This window comes from Daucus carota, chromosome 8 (assembly GCF_001625215.2).
Source record: "Daucus carota subsp. sativus chromosome 8, DH1 v3.0, whole genome shotgun sequence".
Lineage (NCBI taxonomy): Eukaryota > Viridiplantae > Streptophyta > Magnoliopsida > Apiales > Apiaceae > Daucus > Daucus carota.
The window spans coordinates 28,745,973-28,766,257 of NC_030388.2; the positions used below are offsets into that span (position 1 = coordinate 28,745,973).

The 20,285-nt window shown below is 35.5% G+C and overlaps 2 protein-coding genes across 3 annotated transcripts in view; one reads left to right on the forward strand and one right to left on the reverse strand.

Moving 5' to 3' along the window:
• LOC108199326 (DEAD-box ATP-dependent RNA helicase 46) overlaps positions 1 to 8,101 on the reverse strand; it is an 8,468-nt gene extending 367 nt beyond the window's left edge. For both annotated transcript variants that reach the window (XM_017367099.2, XM_017367100.2), the window contains exons 1-8: positions 7,944 to 8,101; positions 6,180 to 7,362; positions 5,762 to 5,983; positions 4,045 to 4,113; positions 3,237 to 3,506; positions 2,389 to 2,739; positions 1,369 to 1,646; positions 49 to 1,193 (exon numbers count right to left, since the gene is read on the reverse strand). In XM_017367099.2, the coding sequence (XP_017222588.1) occupies positions 50 to 1,193; positions 1,369 to 1,646; positions 2,389 to 2,739; positions 3,237 to 3,506; positions 4,045 to 4,113; positions 5,762 to 5,983; positions 6,180 to 7,346 (3,501 nt within the window). In that variant the 5' untranslated portion in view covers positions 7,347 to 7,362; positions 7,944 to 8,101 and the 3' untranslated portion in view covers position 49. The remainder of the gene's footprint in view (positions 1 to 48; positions 1,194 to 1,368; positions 1,647 to 2,388; positions 2,740 to 3,236; positions 3,507 to 4,044; positions 4,114 to 5,761; positions 5,984 to 6,179; positions 7,363 to 7,943) is intronic.
• A 6,391-nt stretch (positions 8,102 to 14,492) lies between these two features.
• LOC108199577 (S-adenosylmethionine synthase 5) lies at positions 14,493 to 16,876 on the forward strand. The gene is made up of 2 exons (XM_017367462.2): positions 14,493 to 14,765; positions 15,450 to 16,876. Exon 2 carries the CDS (start codon positions 15,452 to 15,454, stop codon positions 16,625 to 16,627), a length of 1,176 nt encoding a protein of 391 aa, XP_017222951.1. The 5' UTR covers positions 14,493 to 14,765; positions 15,450 to 15,451; the 3' UTR covers positions 16,628 to 16,876.
• The last annotated feature ends 3,409 nt before the right edge of the window (positions 16,877 to 20,285 follow it).

Consider the following 20,285-nt stretch of genomic DNA (forward strand, 5'->3'; position numbering starts at 1 on the left):
ACCAAACACCACAACAACATACAACATGGGGTGTAATATATATCAGACCTTAAGGTTCACCAGCTGGACCGGAATTGTCAAATGTAGACATGGGTGGATCGGAATTAATGCTATCAATGACCTGGGACTGATCAACATTCTCTGTCCCCAAGGAAGCCATGTTTTGTGGGACTTGGGGGAATTGAGATGTGCCAGGTTCAGGACGCGCTTCAGCAACCGGTACCTCCATCTGATCAAACTTAGACTCACGTCGTCTCTCTTTCCTGGGGCTCCAGCTGCGGCTTCGGCTGCGGCTACGATTGCGTCTTGGACTCCTGCTTCGGCTCCGGTTGCGCCTAGGACTCCGGCTGCGGCTCCAGCTCCGGCTTCTGCTATAACTCCTGCTCCAGCTCCTGCTACGACTCCTGCTCCTAGTCCTGCTCCTTCCACGGCCGATCCATGTTCGGACGCCTCTATCTGGACTGGGGCTATAATTTCTGTCACGGCTTCGACCTGCAGGGTCACTTCTGTTGTCATAACGCCCCCTACCCCTGCCTCTTCCGCGACCATCTATGTTGTTGTATCGATCAGGAGGACCACTACGGTCATTCCTATCCCAGCCCCCACGACCGCCACCAGGACCACCAAATCCCCCACCCCTAGCTCCACCTCGACCACCAAAGTTGCCGTCCCTCATACTGCCACGATCACCAAAATTGTTATCCCTCATACCACTGCGGTCACCAAAATTGCCATCTCTCATTCCACCCCTACCACCAAATCCCCCATCCCTCATTCCACCCCTACCACCAAATCCCCCATCCCTCATCCCACCTCGGCCACCGAATCCCCCATCCCTCATCCCGCCACGACCATCAAAGCCCCCGTCTCTCATGCCGCCACGGCCAGGAAATCCTCCATCCCTCATGCCACCACGCCCACCAGAATCCCAGCGGCCACCAGCAGAATCCGGACGAGTCATCCCACCTCGATCCCTCCCAAAGCCTGGTCCCCCGCGCAGAGCTATATCTCGAATTTCACCAGGTACGGGCTGGTTAGCTCCCTCCAGGACTTTTATAAGGTCAGGAGCATGTTTCCAGTCCTGCTCAGAGAAGAAGGTATATGCCACCCCTGTAGCCCCAGCCCTCCCAGTTCGTCCAATTCGATGAACGTAATCCTCAACTCCCGTAGGAAAGTCATAGTTGACCACTACCCTGTTATGTGACAAATATTTGTAAACATATAAGAAAATATAAGATAACCAAGCTTGCAAAAATTTCAGCAACCATAAAATGAGATGTACGCTACAAATACTAAAATATTGGCTAGCAAAAGGGAAGAGAATGAAGTGTTGTAATGGTAATGGGAGAGTGAAACAAAAGCCAGCACCTTATGTCTTTTATATCAAGCCCTCGTGCAGCAACATCAGTAGCTACTAAAATTGGGCACTTTCCAGACCGGAATTCATTCAAAACCCAATCTCTATCATTCTGAGATTTGTCCCCATGAATTGCAGCAGCTCCAAAGCTACGACCAATAATGCGAGTAAGCTGGTCGCACATTTTCTTTGTGGAACAAAATATGATAATCTTAGAACCCCGTTCTTGGGACATGAGAATTTGCTCTAGACGCCTCTGCTTTTCCATTTGGGGAACTACTTCAACATACTGCCAGATGCATTTATTACATTATAAGAATATAAACTAAAAAAAACACTAATTACATACATATTGATAATTATGGTAAACAAGTGAAACATATACTTAAATCCTTATAAACTTGCTCATATAAGTCATCACAACATAATATCCTACTAGGAAAAGGATTGCAAATAGTCGAGAGTCTGGAGAGAACAAAGTGAAAGACACTAGGACATTATAACTACGTTAATGTCTTGGATATTGTGGTTCCTGGTTAACTCATAAGCGAGGATTTACTGTGTACACGGTATGGATCTACTTTCAAGGACAATATAAAACATAATAACAATATTCAAGAATCAGGTATTTGCACAGAATTTTAACTGACATTATTAATTTAGTAATTACAAACACTTAAACAAATAAACTGAAAGATATTATATGTTAATTGGTAAAAAATTCTACATCGCATCTGTGGTGCCAATTTCAGAACTAGTGCGTGATTTACTGCAGTTTATCCAAGAATTAGGGTATTCAAGTCAAACCTAACACATGAAGAGGATTTTTTTTCAGGACTTCTATTAAATCTTGACAACTCCGGAAATACTGAATTAACCATAACATATAAGTAAGGTACACCTCACTTTAAATAAAACATAGATTGAATTCTATCAGCCCACTCAATTAAGCACCAGCTGTTTAATAATATTACAGAATATCAGGTATAATGAAGAAATGCTTGCATTACGTCATGAAGGGTATAGAGTACCTGAGTTATGGACTTATTTGCAGCAAGCTCATCAACCTTTCCAATGTTAACCTGAACAGGATTAACAAGAAGGTCACCAGCTATTTTTCGTACTTCCTTGGGCCAAGTTGCTGTATACATGAGAGTTTGTCGGCGCGCTGGAATCTCATTTACAATTTTACGAATTTGAGGTTCAAAACCCATATCCAGCATGCGATCTGCCTCATCAAGAACTAGAAGGGATATCTGTCTAAAATCAATTTTTTTCATTTCAAGGATGTCATTAAGCCGGCCAGGAGTCGCCACAACAATATCAGCTCCACGATCTAATTCTTTCAACTGCAGCCCCTTCGGTGCTCCGCCGTATAAACACTAATAGTTCAACAGGGTCAATTGAGTTAAAGCTTATAGCAGAACCAAGATTACAGGTTTAAATGACATAACCATCAAGGACATATTCATCAAGGACGGGCCGGGATCAAACAATATGCCAAAAACGTATAACTATCATAAGAGTAAATGTAAATATAAGTTCAAACAAATTGTAAACTATAAAATCCATAAATACACTCTAAATTCTTTACTTAGATCCATAATTGTTTTTTAGAAGACCAAGTACATAAACATAACTTAAGTACATACATATATGCACATTTTGGGGGAGACAAAGATTTGAAATGTTATTAACTCTTTAAGAAACAAGAAAATAAGATATGGAGTAATGTACAAATTTTAAAACAAATTTATAGGAGTTCCGGGATTCATGGTGGAGACTGTCCCTGCACACCACCCTTAACTATGTCCTTGACCATGATGTCATACTTAGACCAAGATAAAAAAGATGGGATAATAGTAAGTAAAATGCATACTGTGCAAGAGACCCGGGACGCCCTGCCAAACTTGATAACTTCATCTTGTATTTGGGTGGCAAGCTCGCGTGTTGGAGCCAAGACCAACACCGTTGGACCATTCAGAGGATTGTTACGGCAATGTCTAAGAAGCATAAAGGCAGGCATCAGATACCCCAGTGTTTTACCAGATCCAGTTTTGGCAACAGCAACTATGTCCTTGTTTTGTAGTGCTATAGGCCATGTCTGAGCTTGGATGGGTGTTGGAGAAGTGAAACCCGCAGCATAAATCTGAAAGAGAACTACATAAAGTAAATCTCGACAAGCATCTATGAAAAGATGAATACCTCCGATCATTTACACATAAGAAATTAATGAAATTCCTAAATCCACTAGATTAATCTTAGGGTAAAAAAAGAAGAAGAGGAAAACAAAAGACATAGTGCCCATGGGTATTTAGTTGCTTACTGAAGCAACTGGAGGCAACAAAAAGAAGCAATTAAGAAAAGAGGAGCCAAGCTAGAATCCCAGTCACAACAACTGTGATAGAAATGCCAAAGGAAGGCTCCAAACTGTCCAATTTTGCAGACTCCAAAATTCAGTCTAGCTCTTGCATAAGTATGCGCATAGCAGTGCAGTGTACGACATATGCTCCTCCGGAGCAGATATCGCACCTGCGATAAGCAAGAATTGTTAAACTTGAAGTACAAATTATTGAACAAATCTATAAACACACTAAACTTCACTACAGGAATTTTTACAGCAGATATTCATTATACACCTCTATTTACACCGTTGATCGCAGCTGATGGCTCAAAGGGGTACTTACCTCTTTCAAAATTTCCTGAGGAAAGCGAGTAGCTTCAAAAGACATGAATGGCGCTGGCACATTATCACCCTGTGAATTTTCATTTAAATATTAGTTACCACATATCTCAAGTGGGTACATATACTACTTTGAAAAAAACAATAATTCCATAGGCCATAAGAGAAGTGAATTAGATATGAACACAACGAAGCAATCTTTATGTAAGTCCCACAGCAGGAAAACCGTAGAGTACAGCTGTATTACAAATATGAGTCACAGACTTCATGCAGAGAATCTTACTTCCAGAGAACTTATTTAAAAGTGAAGTAATCCATTAGAACACTGCTATTAAAAGCCTAGCAAACATAGATATCATGACTCTAAATTCAAGCCAATAACATACTGACAAACGTGTCAAAAAGTCATTCACAATGTAATTTATCATATTTTATACACATTAATTGAATTTAATATACCATATATAAAATATTGTATTTTGAATGTATAACAAATCCCTATGTGTGTGTGAATAATTTCATCAAATACTGACAAATTATAAGCTAGAACTTATATATATACAAGTCGTTGAGAATATATTATACAATTCATGTATACAGTGTACAAACACTTTTTGACTTCACAAATTTGAAAATTAACATATATTAAAGTACCCTGTAACAAATAAAATCAGTAGCTATATACTTTTAAAATATACAATATTTACATTTAAAACATGTAATCAGTGGTCTCAAAATCCCCGATTTAACCGATTAATCCCCTGCAATGTTGCCGACCGATGCGACTTTTGAAATCCGATTAATCCTTATATGTTTTTCTTAATCGAAATATATATAATAATTTTTAAAATTAAAATACTATATCACTTTAAATATGAACAATTATAGACTTTATGATATAGTAAATATATATTTTTAATAAATAACTAATATAATAATAACTAAATATTAAATAATATTTTAATATTAAAATACCTCTGATTTTTACTCCGATTAATCCTTCTGATTAATCCCCGATTTTCGATTAATCCTAAATCGGTAGTTGAAACCGATTAGGTCTGATTCCCGATTTCTAACTGCATGTAATACATGACTTTAGAGGGACTCGAATAAAACTGAAGGACAATAAAATATCATTTATTAATTATAGTCATAATTAATCTTCTTTACCCAGTTAGCCCATCACACCCGCCCAGACATGATACCAAATGGGTTAGGGATTTTGTCTGATTCTACATGCTGAACACCGGCACTAAAATCGATTGGCGCAACTTGCAAGCCCAAAGTAGAATCTGAATATATGATTGGATCATATTCTAAAAACAGCATGCGGGTACAAGATATTGACTTATTAGTTATTTCTTAACCGGATCAGGTCAGAACTTGCAGCTAAAAGGTAATTACCAAATTGGCCAAATGTTTTGACTCATAAGTTGGGTAAAAATGTAGCCAAGAAGCCCCTTATACTCTTGGATATGACTTTTGAATATGAATTTCTTATTCTTACTATAGCTTAATGAACCTTTCAGAATCTCGCTATATGCCCAACTTTCTCTATAAAGAAGATTTTGCCTATTTAAAGTTCTAGATACACTGATAGAGGGAAGCCCGTAAATATAGATTAGTGTTGGTCTTAAGGGAAACTCCATAACAAAAGAACATTCCAAAAACATCATCTAGCAGAGTCAAATTAAAAAAGTCACAGAAAATAGGATACCAACCGTTGCTGTTATTTCATGCTTTTGACGGTAAACTTCAGCAGCTGAGATGTTATTAGCATCAGGAGATCCCATGACCATTGATGGAGGTCCACTCATAGGATTACGGGCATATGGAGGAACATTAAGTGCATGATTATAGATATCCTGTGATGCAGGGCCTGGATTAGGTGCAATGGCCTGGGCATGCAAGGCATTTTGAAGAGGAGGGGCCATCCTAGAGTCCTAACAGAATTAAAACAAAGTAAAAAAGTTAATTAACATGGAAAAAGCGGCAACAGGAACAAATTATTCAAGTCATCTTAAATGTAATACACAAAGCACCAGACTACCAGAATACACCTCATGCATTGCGTATATTAGAGCAAAAACTTGAATAGACAGACAACTGGTTGTAATATGATAGCATCATACAGCATACCATGTGATTTCTAGCCAATGGAATTGCTGCAAGCTTAGGCTGCTGAGGAGGCATACCATGCACAGCCTTATTCACACTCGTAAAATATTCATTGTCCACTCTCCCAGGCGGGCTTTCTTCATAGGCCTTTTTAAATCCAGCAGTTGGAACATTAGAATGCTGGCCATGCATCATTGCTGGGCCCATCTGATTTTGAAATCTAGGAACATGTTGCTGGTAAGCTAAATCGGTACCACTTTGTGTTTGATGAGCCAAAGGAGGTTGTTGCATGTTGAAGGACGGGCCACCAAACTGTGTGCCTTGGCCAGGTTGAACGCCCATGAGCGGTTTTGAATCAGAGTTGGTTCCTGATGTCGGACTCTGAGCAATTGGCATGCCACCTTGTTTAGCATGTGATGCAGGAAACCCACTCTGCCTTCCATGTTGGAAATCTGTATCACCTCTCTGTGAGAATCCTGCTTTGGGCTCTTGTTGGTATGAAAATTGCTGCACCTGTGTTTGCTGAGTCTGTTGTGGCAATCGCTGCTGATCCTGATGGGGAATATTTGGCTGATATGCATTATACTGCATTTGCTGATTCGGATAATGAAAATTTTGCGGCTCTACTGAATTACTGCCTTGATACATTGGTGTCTGGTTCCCCATCTGCTGTGGCATTTGATGTGTAGCCTGCGCAATCTGATTTCCTTGTTGGGGTGGTTTTTGCTGATCAGAGTATGGAAACATTTGTTGGCTAGGCTGCCCCATCGTTTGCGTCCTACCATGCTGAGGTGTTACATGCCCCTGGTGTTGCATGGAAGATCCTACTTGGGCTCCCTGCTGAGCAACGTGCTGAGCATCTGTTTGAGATGAATAAGGAACTTCCCCTCGTGATGAGCCCCATGCCATTTGCTGCTCATACTGAGCTGAAGCACCATTAGGCTGAATCATTCGAGCGCCTGGAATTGGTGCTAGACTAGGCGTATTAGGAACAGGCTGAGGACCAGCTGGCAGTGGCGGAGGCAAGGCAGCAGGTTTTTCATACTGTGTAACATTAGTTTCCGGATTCCAATAGTACAAATCACCCGATTTTCCATCAATCAAACCTTTCCAAGGTTTCGGCAGAGTAGGATCATCAGGAGCATAACGAGGACCATCAGCTGCCGCTGCTGACTCAGCAGTGGCCATACTTACAAATAATTATCTACAACACAGTTAATACAAATTATCGCCAATTACACTACCATCTTAACAAATATATATCAACAACACTTATCATTTAAATAATCACCAATTACCAACACGACAACTACACGTCAACAACATATACCTGTCGGGATATCTCCATATATTTAAGTACATAACACTAAAATCACCGCCAATTCTTACTAAGCAAGACAACTACGCGTCAAAAACATATCCCTGTCGGAACTCTCCATATATTTCAGTACATAACTCCAATTCAAATAATCAACAACACGATAACCACACGTCACCACAAATCCTTCCCACTTACAGCAACTTCGCATCAAAAATCAAATCCCTATCTCCATACAATCACAAACACAACATTATCCACCTCATTCACATGCAAAACCTACCACAAACTACAATTCACTTCAAAAAATCCAATCTTTCAATATACAACCAATCAAACTCATAATCAAACAAAACAACCAATCAATCGTGCAAAAACAACACTCAATTGCATAAAAAAACAATATCTTATCAGAAATTAAAGCTGCGAACACGATACGAATAAATAACAAATTCGAAATTGCTTACCAAATCGAGCTTCGCGAGGCGCTTCTCTCTCAATCTTCGAACTAAGATCTCGTAAAACCCTAATTTCTCACTCTAGGGGAGAGAGATAGAGAGAGTGAGTATCGGCTAAATAAATAAATATAAATAAATATGTGAATATATAGAGATAGAGAAAATTGGGCGAGTAGTTTGGGCAAAATAAAAAGATACAAATAGGGCTTGTAAGTAATAGTTTAGGGTTCAGGACTCCACTGGATTATCATCTGGGCCGAGCGGATCACATAGGGCTTGTAGATTTGAATCAAATCAAAAAATCAAAAAATGGATTATGTCTTTTTTCTTTCTTTTTTTGAGGTGGATTATGTTTTTTTAGTTTGACATGACAAGCGTTTTTTTAGTTTTATTCAAGTTAATTGTAACTTGTATTATGTTTAGAGCATTATTTTACGTATGTACATTTTTCTATAAATATTTTTTTTTCATTTTTTTAGTGAAAATAGGACTGTATATATATATATACTCGTAGATTTTGTGATAATTGGATTATATTGTATATATCGTCTATTTATTTTCTCTCGTTCATCATAATCACACGCCCTTGATCTTAATTAGATTTAAAAATAATAATTGAGTTATATTGTATATGTTGTCTATTTATTTGTTTATCATTTTCTCTCGTTCATTATAACCACGCGCTTTTAATTTTGATTAGAATCCACGATACAAAAAATCATTACATATCATTACCACTTCCATCTCTCTCCTTCTCCCTCATAGTACATTTTCTCTCTCTTAAAAAAATCACAAACACCCGACTCCTTCCCTTTCTTTCACATGATCAAACAGTATTGTCGTAAAAAAAAATAATATAACTTGAATTATTTTATTGTATTATTAAAGTTGTACATCCTATATTTTGTGCAGGAACTACAAGGGCAAAGAATCCTAGACTCCTGGAGTAGTATTTTGATTTCCAGACTCCTGAGAGAGAAGTAAAGCGCGGTGTGTCCAGATTATGGGTTTCATCTGTATTTAGCCTTCCTGCGAAATGAGATGCAATGAAAAACAAATGGTACATTAGTATTGTAATGTTCTTGACAATATGCTTTTTCCTGAATACTTATGAAGTAGCTCAAAGCGGGCTAATCTAATTAAGAAGTTTATGCAGCACTTACTTTCTCTGTTCAACTTTTTCTTCTTGAGCAAATGCATGATAATCAAAACTGATATCGCTCTTAATAATGTTGGAATTGATATCAATAGCACAAATGTGTATGTAAGCACATAAGAGTTTTCAAGTCGAAACAAGAGACCGTTGAGAGTTTTGGATTTGGGGAATAATCAATTGATTTGGGGACAATCGGTTGAGAGTTTTTAACATGAAATCCGCTTTTGTCTTCTTTTTTTTTAATTTTTTTTGGAGTGAAAGGAGGAAATTAACGGAGTTTCATGACCGCCACCTCTTTAAGGCGGAAAATGAACTCTAGCCACCATCCGTAATTTTAAAAGTCCAGCCAAAAATTTGGCAAAAGTCCAGCCAAAAATTTGGCAAACATCAGCCACTATTTTGTCACTTACTCTATTAAATGTGACGAAGGTTCTTATAACCGTGTTATAGACAGTGTTCTAAAAATCCCCGATTTAACCGATTAATCCCCGGCAAGGTCGGTTACCAATCTGATTTTTGAAATCCGATTAATCCTTATATATATTTTTAATTGAAGTATACATGATAAATTATTAGAATTAAAATACTATACTACTTTAAATATGAGTAATTATAAAGTTTATGAATATATAATAATTATATTACTTACTAAATAGCTAATATAATAATAACTAAATATTAAATAATAATTTAATATTAAAATAAATTCGATTTTCACACCGATTAATCCTTCTGATTAATCCTCGATTTCCGATTAATCCCTGAATCAGTAACTCAACCGATTAGATCCGAGTCCCGATTTATATAACATTATCAGTAGATCAACCTATTAGTTTTCCGATTATCGATTTATGTAACACTGATTATAGGTTGTACTCTCAACTTGGTAGGTCAACATAAATATTTCAAAAAATTCAATTTTTATGATACTGTTAGTCCACATGTACTTATATCCAAAATTGATCGCAAGGAAGTGTGAGATTCATCCCTGCAATCGTGGTATGATTTTTTTTTACTTGATAGTTTAAATTCTTTTAGTGGTGTGATCATCTTATTATTTGAATTTTTTTAAATAAATGGATTTTTTTGTCGTGAATGATAATTAGTTTAATATATCATTTTCAACGTGATTTTTTCTTATATCAATAAGGAATAATTCATATATGTTCTTAGTAAATTTAATGTACGTTATTGTACACAGGGCCATATCTCGTAAGTGACTAATTTTTTTTTGAACCTTTTTATAAAAATTGCTCTATATGTCATAAACTATTTATAAATCACTTTTATTTTTATTATTGTATTTTTAATAACTCATAAGTCGTTAATAAGTAAAAACTATTCAAACAGACATTCTAAACTCTCAATTTATCAAATAAGTCACGTTAAGTCGTAAGTCATAAGCTCAGCCAAACGGGTTCTAAATGTGTTAAATATGATACTACACATATATCATAACACAAAAATATACTTTATTAATTCAATTGTGTGCTATAATATTGCTAAAAAAGCAAAAAGAACATGATTAGTGCTATATGTTTAACAAAATATAAATGATATAATATTTGTCACACATCAAATAGATAAGAATGGAGAAGAATACTCTATACGTCCCTCTCATTTCCTTACAGTTAAGTAACATCAAATATCAAATATCGCTTAGCTATTTATTTTTCAGAAAATTATAGAAAAATTTATTTTAAGAATAAGTGTAAGTGAACCAAATAGGCTTTCGGACATTTTTGCATAAAGGTATGGTTGACCATTGATATCAACTTAGAGCATCTCCAAGAGCCTCCTTGTTGGCTCCTAAATATAATATAAAAAATGTGGCTCTTAGTAATTTAGGACAAAGTTAAGAGTGTAAACTCCAACAATACTCTCTACATCTCTTCTCTATTTCATATTTTATTCATATATTGGGCTCCACTATAACAAAAGAGAGGGAAAGATGGAGGTTGATTGGAGGGAAGTATTTTTTTATTGTAAAAAAATAAGTTAGGAGCCATGTGGTGGCTCTTAACTTTGAGGAGAGAGGAGAGACAAACAAAAGGCTCTTAAGATTTAAGAGCCACTTAAGAGTCTCTTGGAGCAACATTTTGCTTCTCCCTCCTCAAATCTCAAGTTAGGAGTCTAAATAAAGAGCCTCTTGGAGATGCTTTTAGAACTCAAAATAATACTCAAAATGCATTATTAGGAAGGTGAGGTTCAGCACGTACAGCACACTCTTTTACACTTGACTTTCGCAAGCAAAACATTTTAATTGGGTATAGATCTTTGATTATAAATTAATAATAGTGAAGAAAAATTGCAACGCAATAAAGCAACTAACATTCCAACATATTAACGTGCGAAATATAAGTGATGTTGTTGAGATTCTTTGCAATTCAATAATTTAGTCGCTGCGCTTTGGAATTTCTTAGATGAATTTGTTTTATTTTTGTACATGCATATGATGTTTTAAAATTCTCGATTTTTTTAAATTTATTTTTTATTTAAAAATTTTTGATTAATTTTTAAAATTTATTTTGAACCGATTATTTTTCAATTTGATAAAACTCTATAATTCATTGAAATAAATTCTGAATCATTAAATCAACAGAAAATATGCATTGATTCTGGAATATTTTACAACCAGCTTTTCTGTTCCAAATCCACAAATATCTGTCCATGTGATATGGGCCACTTGAAGGCTGAAGCCTCTTTGTTATGATCACATCTGTGTACCTTGTGAACCAGATTCAGATCTAGATTTCAACATTAATGCATTACCAATTTTTTATTTACTTTTTAATTTTTACTCCATTTAAATTTTTTTTTCTTGTTTAATTTTTTGTGATCAAATTAACCAAATTTTGACCGGTAACTGATACTTCCTCTATCCAAAATTAATAATAATCATATTGATTTTTTGTACGTAATTTGAGATGTGCAAAAACATATTTCTATTCATTATTTTTAATTTTTTTCTTCATAAAAATATAGATATCTTAGATTTTTATTCAGAGAAAGAAAGTTTGAAAAACAATGTGTAGAAATATATTCTTTACACCTTAAATTACATGTGGCAAGTGAATGTGACTTTTATTTTGGACACTAAGAGTAATTATTCTTACATGATTATGAAAATCGAAAAAGTGCGTTTAAAGTAGAATAGTTGTAGCTCTAATAATATTGTTTTCATAATTTTTTAAGTTATTTAATATATATTAGTTTTAGACAAAATTTGATCAATTTGACTACGACACTTAAACTAGACAAAAGAATTGTGACCGAGATTGTAATAAACATCCCTTTAATATCGGGTTTTAAAAGTTATTGATTAACGGATTTATTTATCTAAGACCGTTCAAAAATACTACTCTTCTTAAAGATTTATTACAATTTCACCATATTCGGGAAATATTTTAAAAATACCTTTCAACTCAATATGTACGTTTATATTCTATCAAGATTTATTTTTTGATCAGAATATCCATGTGTTAGTGTTTTGTTGGAAAGAATGAAAAAAAACGAGATATTAGAAAAAGTGTCATAGGTGAGTGGAAATTAGCAAAAATTTGTCATGATCAAATTCGAGAAAAAAATTAAATTATAAAAAGCATAGAAACTCTTAAATTTTATATGAGCCGGGGCACGTGAGCAGTGAGCTAAAGAATCAAATGGAGAAAGCAAATAATTTTTTCTTAATAATATAATACAAATGCCATTTTAAACCTTCGTATTCATCCAACCAAATATGATTTTACGAAATTAAATTATAAACATGAAACGTGAATCATATTCTTTTTTTATATATTTTTAAAGAGACATAAGCTAAAATGTCAAATAATATCAACTTACGGCCTTAATTCAACTTATCCCCTTTGACAAATAACATCAACAAATCCAATAATTATAATCTTAATAATCATAAATAGTACTATTATTTTAACAATTTTGGAGGCAGAAATGACAAACAAAGAGACACGCATCTGTGACAAAAGAAAAAAAAACACGCATATTGCGTTATCTCACGAGAGAATGCACCATCGTAGTAACGATTACTCCAGTGGTGTCAAATTTGTAAATCGGATTCGATCAATGGTAAGGGATGATTAATTAATCAATTTGTTGAATTACAAACAACAATTAAACAAAATTAACTATTGAGATTTTTGAAACAATGTCAAATACTAAATTAACATCAAACATTATAAGTATACGAGTTAACGTTATCAATAACCGATAGACCTGAAATATCACAACCTATTATGAAAATTATCACCCACTTCATTTGACAAATCGGGAGGAGTTGGATGTGATCGATTAATATATTTGAATGATCCAAATCAATAAAATATCTGAATAATAAATAATAAATATTGATTGGCATATAAATTTTAATATTGTCCCAATGATGTTTTTTGTTAATTTTACTCAAAATCGATGAATTCAGTTAAGCTCAAGTATAAATGTCCTCCACCTATTACTATTATTATGCTACTAGATAGATATGATAATTCATTCTTAAATTTTAAGAAAAATATTATAAAAAGACTTTATCAAATAAATTAATAAATAATGAAAGAATAATTTTAATGTCATTCTATAAATTATATATATAAAATAGCTATTTCATAATAGATTTTTTCACAATAGTATATATGGCTATAAAAATAACTGATTTTAGATGAAATAACGTATCAATTTCAGCTATATATGATTCGCTCAGCTCTAACACAAAAAATTGCCGATGAATCGCCGGGATCAGTCGGTTAAACATGTTAAATGACCATTCAGAACAAAACAAATGTGCCTAAATTTCATTTTAATTTGCCAATAAGATTAAGAACTAATATTTGATTTCTCCCACAAAGTTTAAAAAGTATACGCGAACTCCTTAAGGGGTCGTTTGGTTGGGTCGTATGGAGAATTATGAGTATGAAAGCAACCAAACCCATACCTAGTGTTTGGTTGGATTTTTTTTATTTTCATACCCATACTGAAACCCCAGATTATTACTTTTTAAAACCCAAGTGGAGGGGTGGGTTTGAGATGCTCGTATGGGTATCAATATTAATATTCTTTTCTTATCTTTAGAAAAAATATTAAATAGATTCATTACAACACTCAACCAAACACAAGATATCAGGAATGATACCTTAACCCCATACCACTCCAAACCGATTCTTAATTCCAACCCGATATCGATCCACGAACCAAACGACCCCTAAAATCAATATGCAAATAAACTACAAATTTATATATGGAAAATTCACTTTTATCGGTGAGTAACCCCAAAATCACAAACAAATAAAATAAATGCAAAAAGGGAAACTAAAAAAAAATTGAAATTACACCACCTACAACCAGTAGAAGAAACGAGTCAAGTACAGCGAGGATGTGGTTGGTGAATGACCGGCTACACCCGGTAAAAAAAACCGCGTCGGTGCTCAACGGCCCAGCTCCTAAATCAGCCTAACACAACTCATCCTGACCGTCGATCCAGATCCCATCAGAAAACAGCGGGCCCCACATCTAGCACAAATCACGAGACGAGAAGTGTGGTGTCTCGACCTATATAAACACCACCTCCTCCACCATTCATCCTCGCCATTCTCATACCTTTGCTTTAGAGGAGAGTCTGCTTATTACTCACCCAAACAAGCCCTTACTCTCTCTCCTCTCTCAAGGTACTCCTCCCTCCCTTTCTCTCTCTACCTATACACACAGATACTGTGTGTATAGATGTGTGTAGTGTTGTTATGCTGTTGGAGATTGTGCTTATAGATCTGAAATTAGTTCTTAATTGATGATGAAAATAATACGCTGGTGTTGAAACATAAATTTTAGTTCATTTCGAAAAATTGCGGAATTGATGCGCTGCTGTAGAATATTGATGTGAATTTAAGTTCATTTTGCGGTTAAAATCGGTGAATTGAGTTCGTGTTAGGGTTTTGAAGTTAATAATTTAAGTAGAGATTTGGGTGAAATATTGTTGCAGATCTGGCGCGTTATTGTTGCTGTCGTTAATCATTTTTTATGTTATCATGCTTAAATTGAATTTTATATCATTTTTAAAACTTAGTATATTACTATAGGTGAGTATTTGTTCAACTACGAGACGTAGATGGCAGTATTTTGTAGTTGAATATTTTGTAGTGTATTGATTTTGTAGTGTGTTGTTAGTGTATAAGGTAGTCAATATTGCGACGTAGTGTGATCTTATCTTGGCGAGATTAAGCAGATCGGATATTGATTATTGAGTGGAGTGTTTATTTGAGAATGAGATTGTGCTATGGTATATCGTGATTGTGCAATTTTTAATTTTGTTATTGATAGAGATATTGATTGAGGTTTGTGATTTTGGTTGACAGAAATGGAGACCTTTTTGTTTACTTCTGAGTCTGTTAACGAGGGACATCCCGACAAGCTTTGCGATCAGATCTCCGATGCGGTGCTTGATGCCTGCTTGTTGCAGGATCCTGAGAGCAAGGTGGCTTGTGAAACTTGCACCAAGACCAACATGGTCATGGTTTTCGGAGAGATCACCACCAAGGCTACTGTTGATTACGAGAAGATTGTTCGTGATACCTGCCGTGAGATTGGGTTTGTGTCTGATGATGTTGGTTTGGATGCTGACAATTGCAAGGTTCTTGTGAATATTGAGCAGCAGAGTCCTGATATTGCTCAGGGTGTCCATGGTCATTTGACCAAGAGGCCAGAGGAGGTTGGTGCTGGTGATCAGGGTCATATGTTTGGGTATGCTACTGATGAGACCCCGGAGTTGATGCCACTTAGCCATGTTCTTGCAACCAAGCTTGGTGCTCGCCTGACTGAAGTCCGTAAGAATGGTACCTGCGCATGGTTGAGGCCTGATGGAAAGACCCAGGTTACTGTGGAATACCACAATGACAATGGTGCCATGGTCCCGATCCGTGTCCACACCATCCTCATCTCCACTCAGCATGATGAGACTGTCACTAATGATGAGATCGCAGCTGATCTTAAGGAGCACGTCATTAAGCCTGTTGTACCTGCTAAGTACTTGGATGAGAAGACCATCTTCCACTTGAACCCTTCTGGCCGTTTTGTCATTGGTGGACCTCATGGTGATGCTGGTCTAACAGGCCGAAAGATCATCATTGACACTTATGGTGGGTGGGGTGCCCATGGTGGTGGTGCTTTCTCCGGCAAGGACCCAACCAAGGTTGACCGCAGTGGTGCCTACATTGTCAGGCAAGCAGCCAAGAGCATTGTGGCCAGTGGACTTGCACGTAGGTGCATTGTTCAGGTTTCATATGCTATTGGTGTTCCCGAGCCTTTGTCTGTTTTCGTAGACTCATATGGAACTGGAAAGATCCCCGACAGAGAGATTCTGCAGATTGTGAAGGAGACCTTCGACTTCAGACCCGGAATGATCTCTATCAACCTTGACCTCAAGAGAGGGGGCAACGGCAGGTTCTTGAAGACCGCTGCCTATGGCCACTTCGGAAGAGACGACGCTGACTTCACCTGGGAAGTTGTGAAGCCTCTCAAATGGGAGAAAGCTTAAGCTGTTGATCAGTACTTCACCCTGGTCTTTTTGGTATTGCCTGCCCTCTGCCTTTGATTCATTGTTATGCCTATTGGCTCATGTGTTATTTAATTAATAAGTAATATTTTGTTTTTCTATATGAACCAAAAGAATTGTATTTTACTTTTCTAGAGTTAGCAAGTTGAATTACATGGTGTAAGCTGATAAGTAATTATCCCTCTCCTTGTTTTGCTGATGAAATGATACTATAATTTTAAGTTAACAGAAGTGTCGCAAAGCAAACTGATCTTTGTTTGGAATTCAGTGAGTTTAATTATGTTGTGGCGTTCACCTTTAATCGATGAGATTAATCTTTTAATCTCATCGATTAAAATCTTACAAAGAGCCTTGCATTTTGATTAATCTCATCGAATAAAATATTACAAAATATCATGTTCTTGAGATCCCGTCAATTTGTTACAAATTTTTATATCCAGCTTGATACTTTTATCAGCCCTAGGAAAATTTAGCAGAGTCTCTCACACACACCACAGGCTGAACAAGTGTATCTGTGTACGGAAAGAACAGACCTCAAATTTCATGTTTAGCTGTGGACACCTTCGATTCATACCAAGCAATAAGCATAATCTGCCCCCCTAGTGAAAACCAATTTTTCACTTATAAAATCCTATTGCAAGCGCCAAAAGGATACCGATCAGAGTTGCTCTTAGGCTTATCTTTTCTGTTGGAGTTACTCTTAGGCTTATCTTTTCTGTCCGGGTTGAAATTAACCCTGCATAGATTTGTATGGATAGTCAAAATTAACCGTTTAGAATATGAAAATAAAATCAATCATTTTCGAAAAGAAAATCAACCATTATATTCAAAACCTCCACGTCTTGAGCACCGACTGGGGTCGTTTTATGTTATGATTTGTATAAGAAGTGTCGTTGAACCTAATTTATCATCAGTCTTTTAGGTCAGATTAACCTGAGCTCTCATTTATTCAAATTACCCTTATTTAAGCTATTGACTCACCTAAGATTAAACCACGCTGGATTCAGGTAAAGCCTAACTAAACAACTTCAATCAAACTGCACGTAATCTAACTAGGGTCCCGGCCCATTTATAGTGGATTATAAAAAAGTTTATGTTACGTTCTGCATAAGAGAATCCAGACAGCAGTTATGACTTGTTGGATGATGGAAAAGCCGTAACGACTTGGTGTGGAATCAGCGAAGTATGGAAGTAGTTGAAGTGGTAGAATCAGCAGAATCTGTCCTTAATCAATGGCAGAGTGTTCAAGACAAATCTTTTGTCAATCACTTGAGCTTCATGACTCTGGAAGATGGACATGAACACTGGAGAATTCCCACAGAAAACAGAATTAAGGTAAATGTTGACGCCGCCATTTTTGAAGCTTCCAATCGCTATAGTTTTGCTTTCGTTGCTCGCAGTCATACTGGAGAATTGATTGAAGCACATTCAAGTTGTAAACCAGGTACAGTTACTCCTGAAGCAGCATTCCGGGTTTGAGATAGAAACAGACTGCTTGATTTTGGTTCAAGCAATTAGAAGCAGTGCTACTTTCCTGTCATATTGGGGTGGAATTATTCAGGATTGTAAAGCTTTGCTAGATGAGCTAAAGAACAAAAATGTTATTCTTAGATTTGTAAGGTGGTCTGCGAACAATGTATCTCACTATCTGGCCAAATATAGTAGTTCCATAGCTGTTGTAGGTGGAGGATGGGGATGTCCATCCCGAGTTCCAACTTGTATTGTCGAAAGACCTTTAATCTATTGATATCTCTTTCTTTGGCAAAAAATAATAATTTATTACTCTTTTTATCTCCCTCATTTTCTTTTAGTTTTTTCACAATTCACGACACATATTTTAAGATACATATAAAATATAGTTTTATAATTTATTTTTAAATTTTTTCTTTTTTTTAGAAAATTTTAAATATTAATTTTTTTCCAAAAAAAAAGTTAAAACAATTCATCAAACTATATTTTATGAGAAAATTAGAATGCGTGTCGAGCCCCGTCTCTCAACGTAAACAATTGAGAGGGACAAAAGGAGTAGCTTTTAACGTTTTTGTAGATTGATGATCGAAATAAATATTTTAACCATTCAACGAAGAAACGCCAATCATTATGCATTCTAAATTAAAAAATGGACTTGTTCGATATAAATTTGTTATACTCCTAATCGTCGAATGCATCATTCGACGATTATAAAATTATAAGTTAGATCACGAATCATATAGATAAAATTAGATACAACTATTTTTAGTTAAACTGTGTTTTTACAAATATTTCAAGAAGATAATAAAATCATAAGAAAGTTCAGAAGGATCAGTATAGATTAATTTCTAAGCCATTCAATTTTAAGTACAAGGTCTAAAATTGAACGAAAATAATTTCTTATCCAGTAGTATATTCGAGAGATTTACAGCAATTCGATTCTTGAAATGCTCATTGCGGCAGAAGACAGGGTTGATCCCAATTCCCGAAGCATGGAGGCCCCCCTGCCCAGTAAATATTCCCAAAGACCTGGAGGTGGAAACATTATCAAACGCCAATGTTGTCAGAAATGAACAGAGTAACACCGACAGAGAGAGAAAGAACACTACAGCTTCTGTTTTTCCGCAAGTACAGGGGTACTTATATATCTGAGCTGTAAGAGCAAGTCCAACAGTGTTCTAGTTGAAACTCTAAATATAATATAAAAAATTATGTCCTAGTAGTTTAGGACATATTCAACCAACTTTAACTCCAACAATGTGCCTTATTTTCTCTATTTGTTTAATATTTTATTATTAAAAGTTCACTTTCATCATTAAAACATAATATAAAGTAGAGAGAGAAAGAGACTGTAGATAGAAATCAATATACTTATATAAAGGAGAATCGAGGGGCGTGTAGTTGGCACCTCTCACATCGCTCCGTTATATTTTTTTAATTTTCTAAAATTTTTGGATGAAAAATATCAAAAATTAGAACTACCCTTTTTAGTTTCGGGTATATTAGAAGCAAGTTTCAGAATCTAATTTTGTTTCAGATTATTTATGAATATAGTATCTTAAAAGTTTTATTCTGATTTTGTTTCAGATTATTTAATTATGGGAAAGAGTAGCAAACAAGTCACTCTGCACCTATCAATACCCGTATAGATCGTAAGGTTTTGAATCATCCAAACACAACCTTCTCTCTTTCAATACTACAACCTCACGAATTTAAGTTACATGTTTTTGTGCCCAATCAATCTAAAAAAATTGGCGGAAGGTGACAATGTATGAACATGATTACTTTTAAAAAAAAACACAAATAAAATTAAGATTCGTCGTACTTTAAATTGTTAATTACGTGTATAAATTTATTTTCATTTTCTCATCATGAATTATAGTCCAATTTTGCAATTTTATATATTAGTATTGGTATTACATCAAGATTTTTATAATATAAAATTTATTTTCTCCTACAAATATTAACTTTGAAACGTTAATATAGTTTTTATAGATAGCCACAAAATTATTTTATTTTACAAATATTAAAATTGAATTATTAATTTAATTTTTATAGACCGCCGCAACGCGCGACTTCTCAACTAGTTTATTATAAAATATGGGATAGGTTAAGGAGAGAGAGTGCCTCAAATATGGGGCTTGAAGGAGTTGTCCTAGTGATATAAGGC

Bases quoted from the DNA above. Each gene is read 5' to 3' on its own strand.
- LOC108199577 (XM_017367462.2), top strand. From the start codon at position 15,452: ATGGAGACCTTTTTGTTTACTTCTGAGTCTGTTAACGAGGGACATCCC.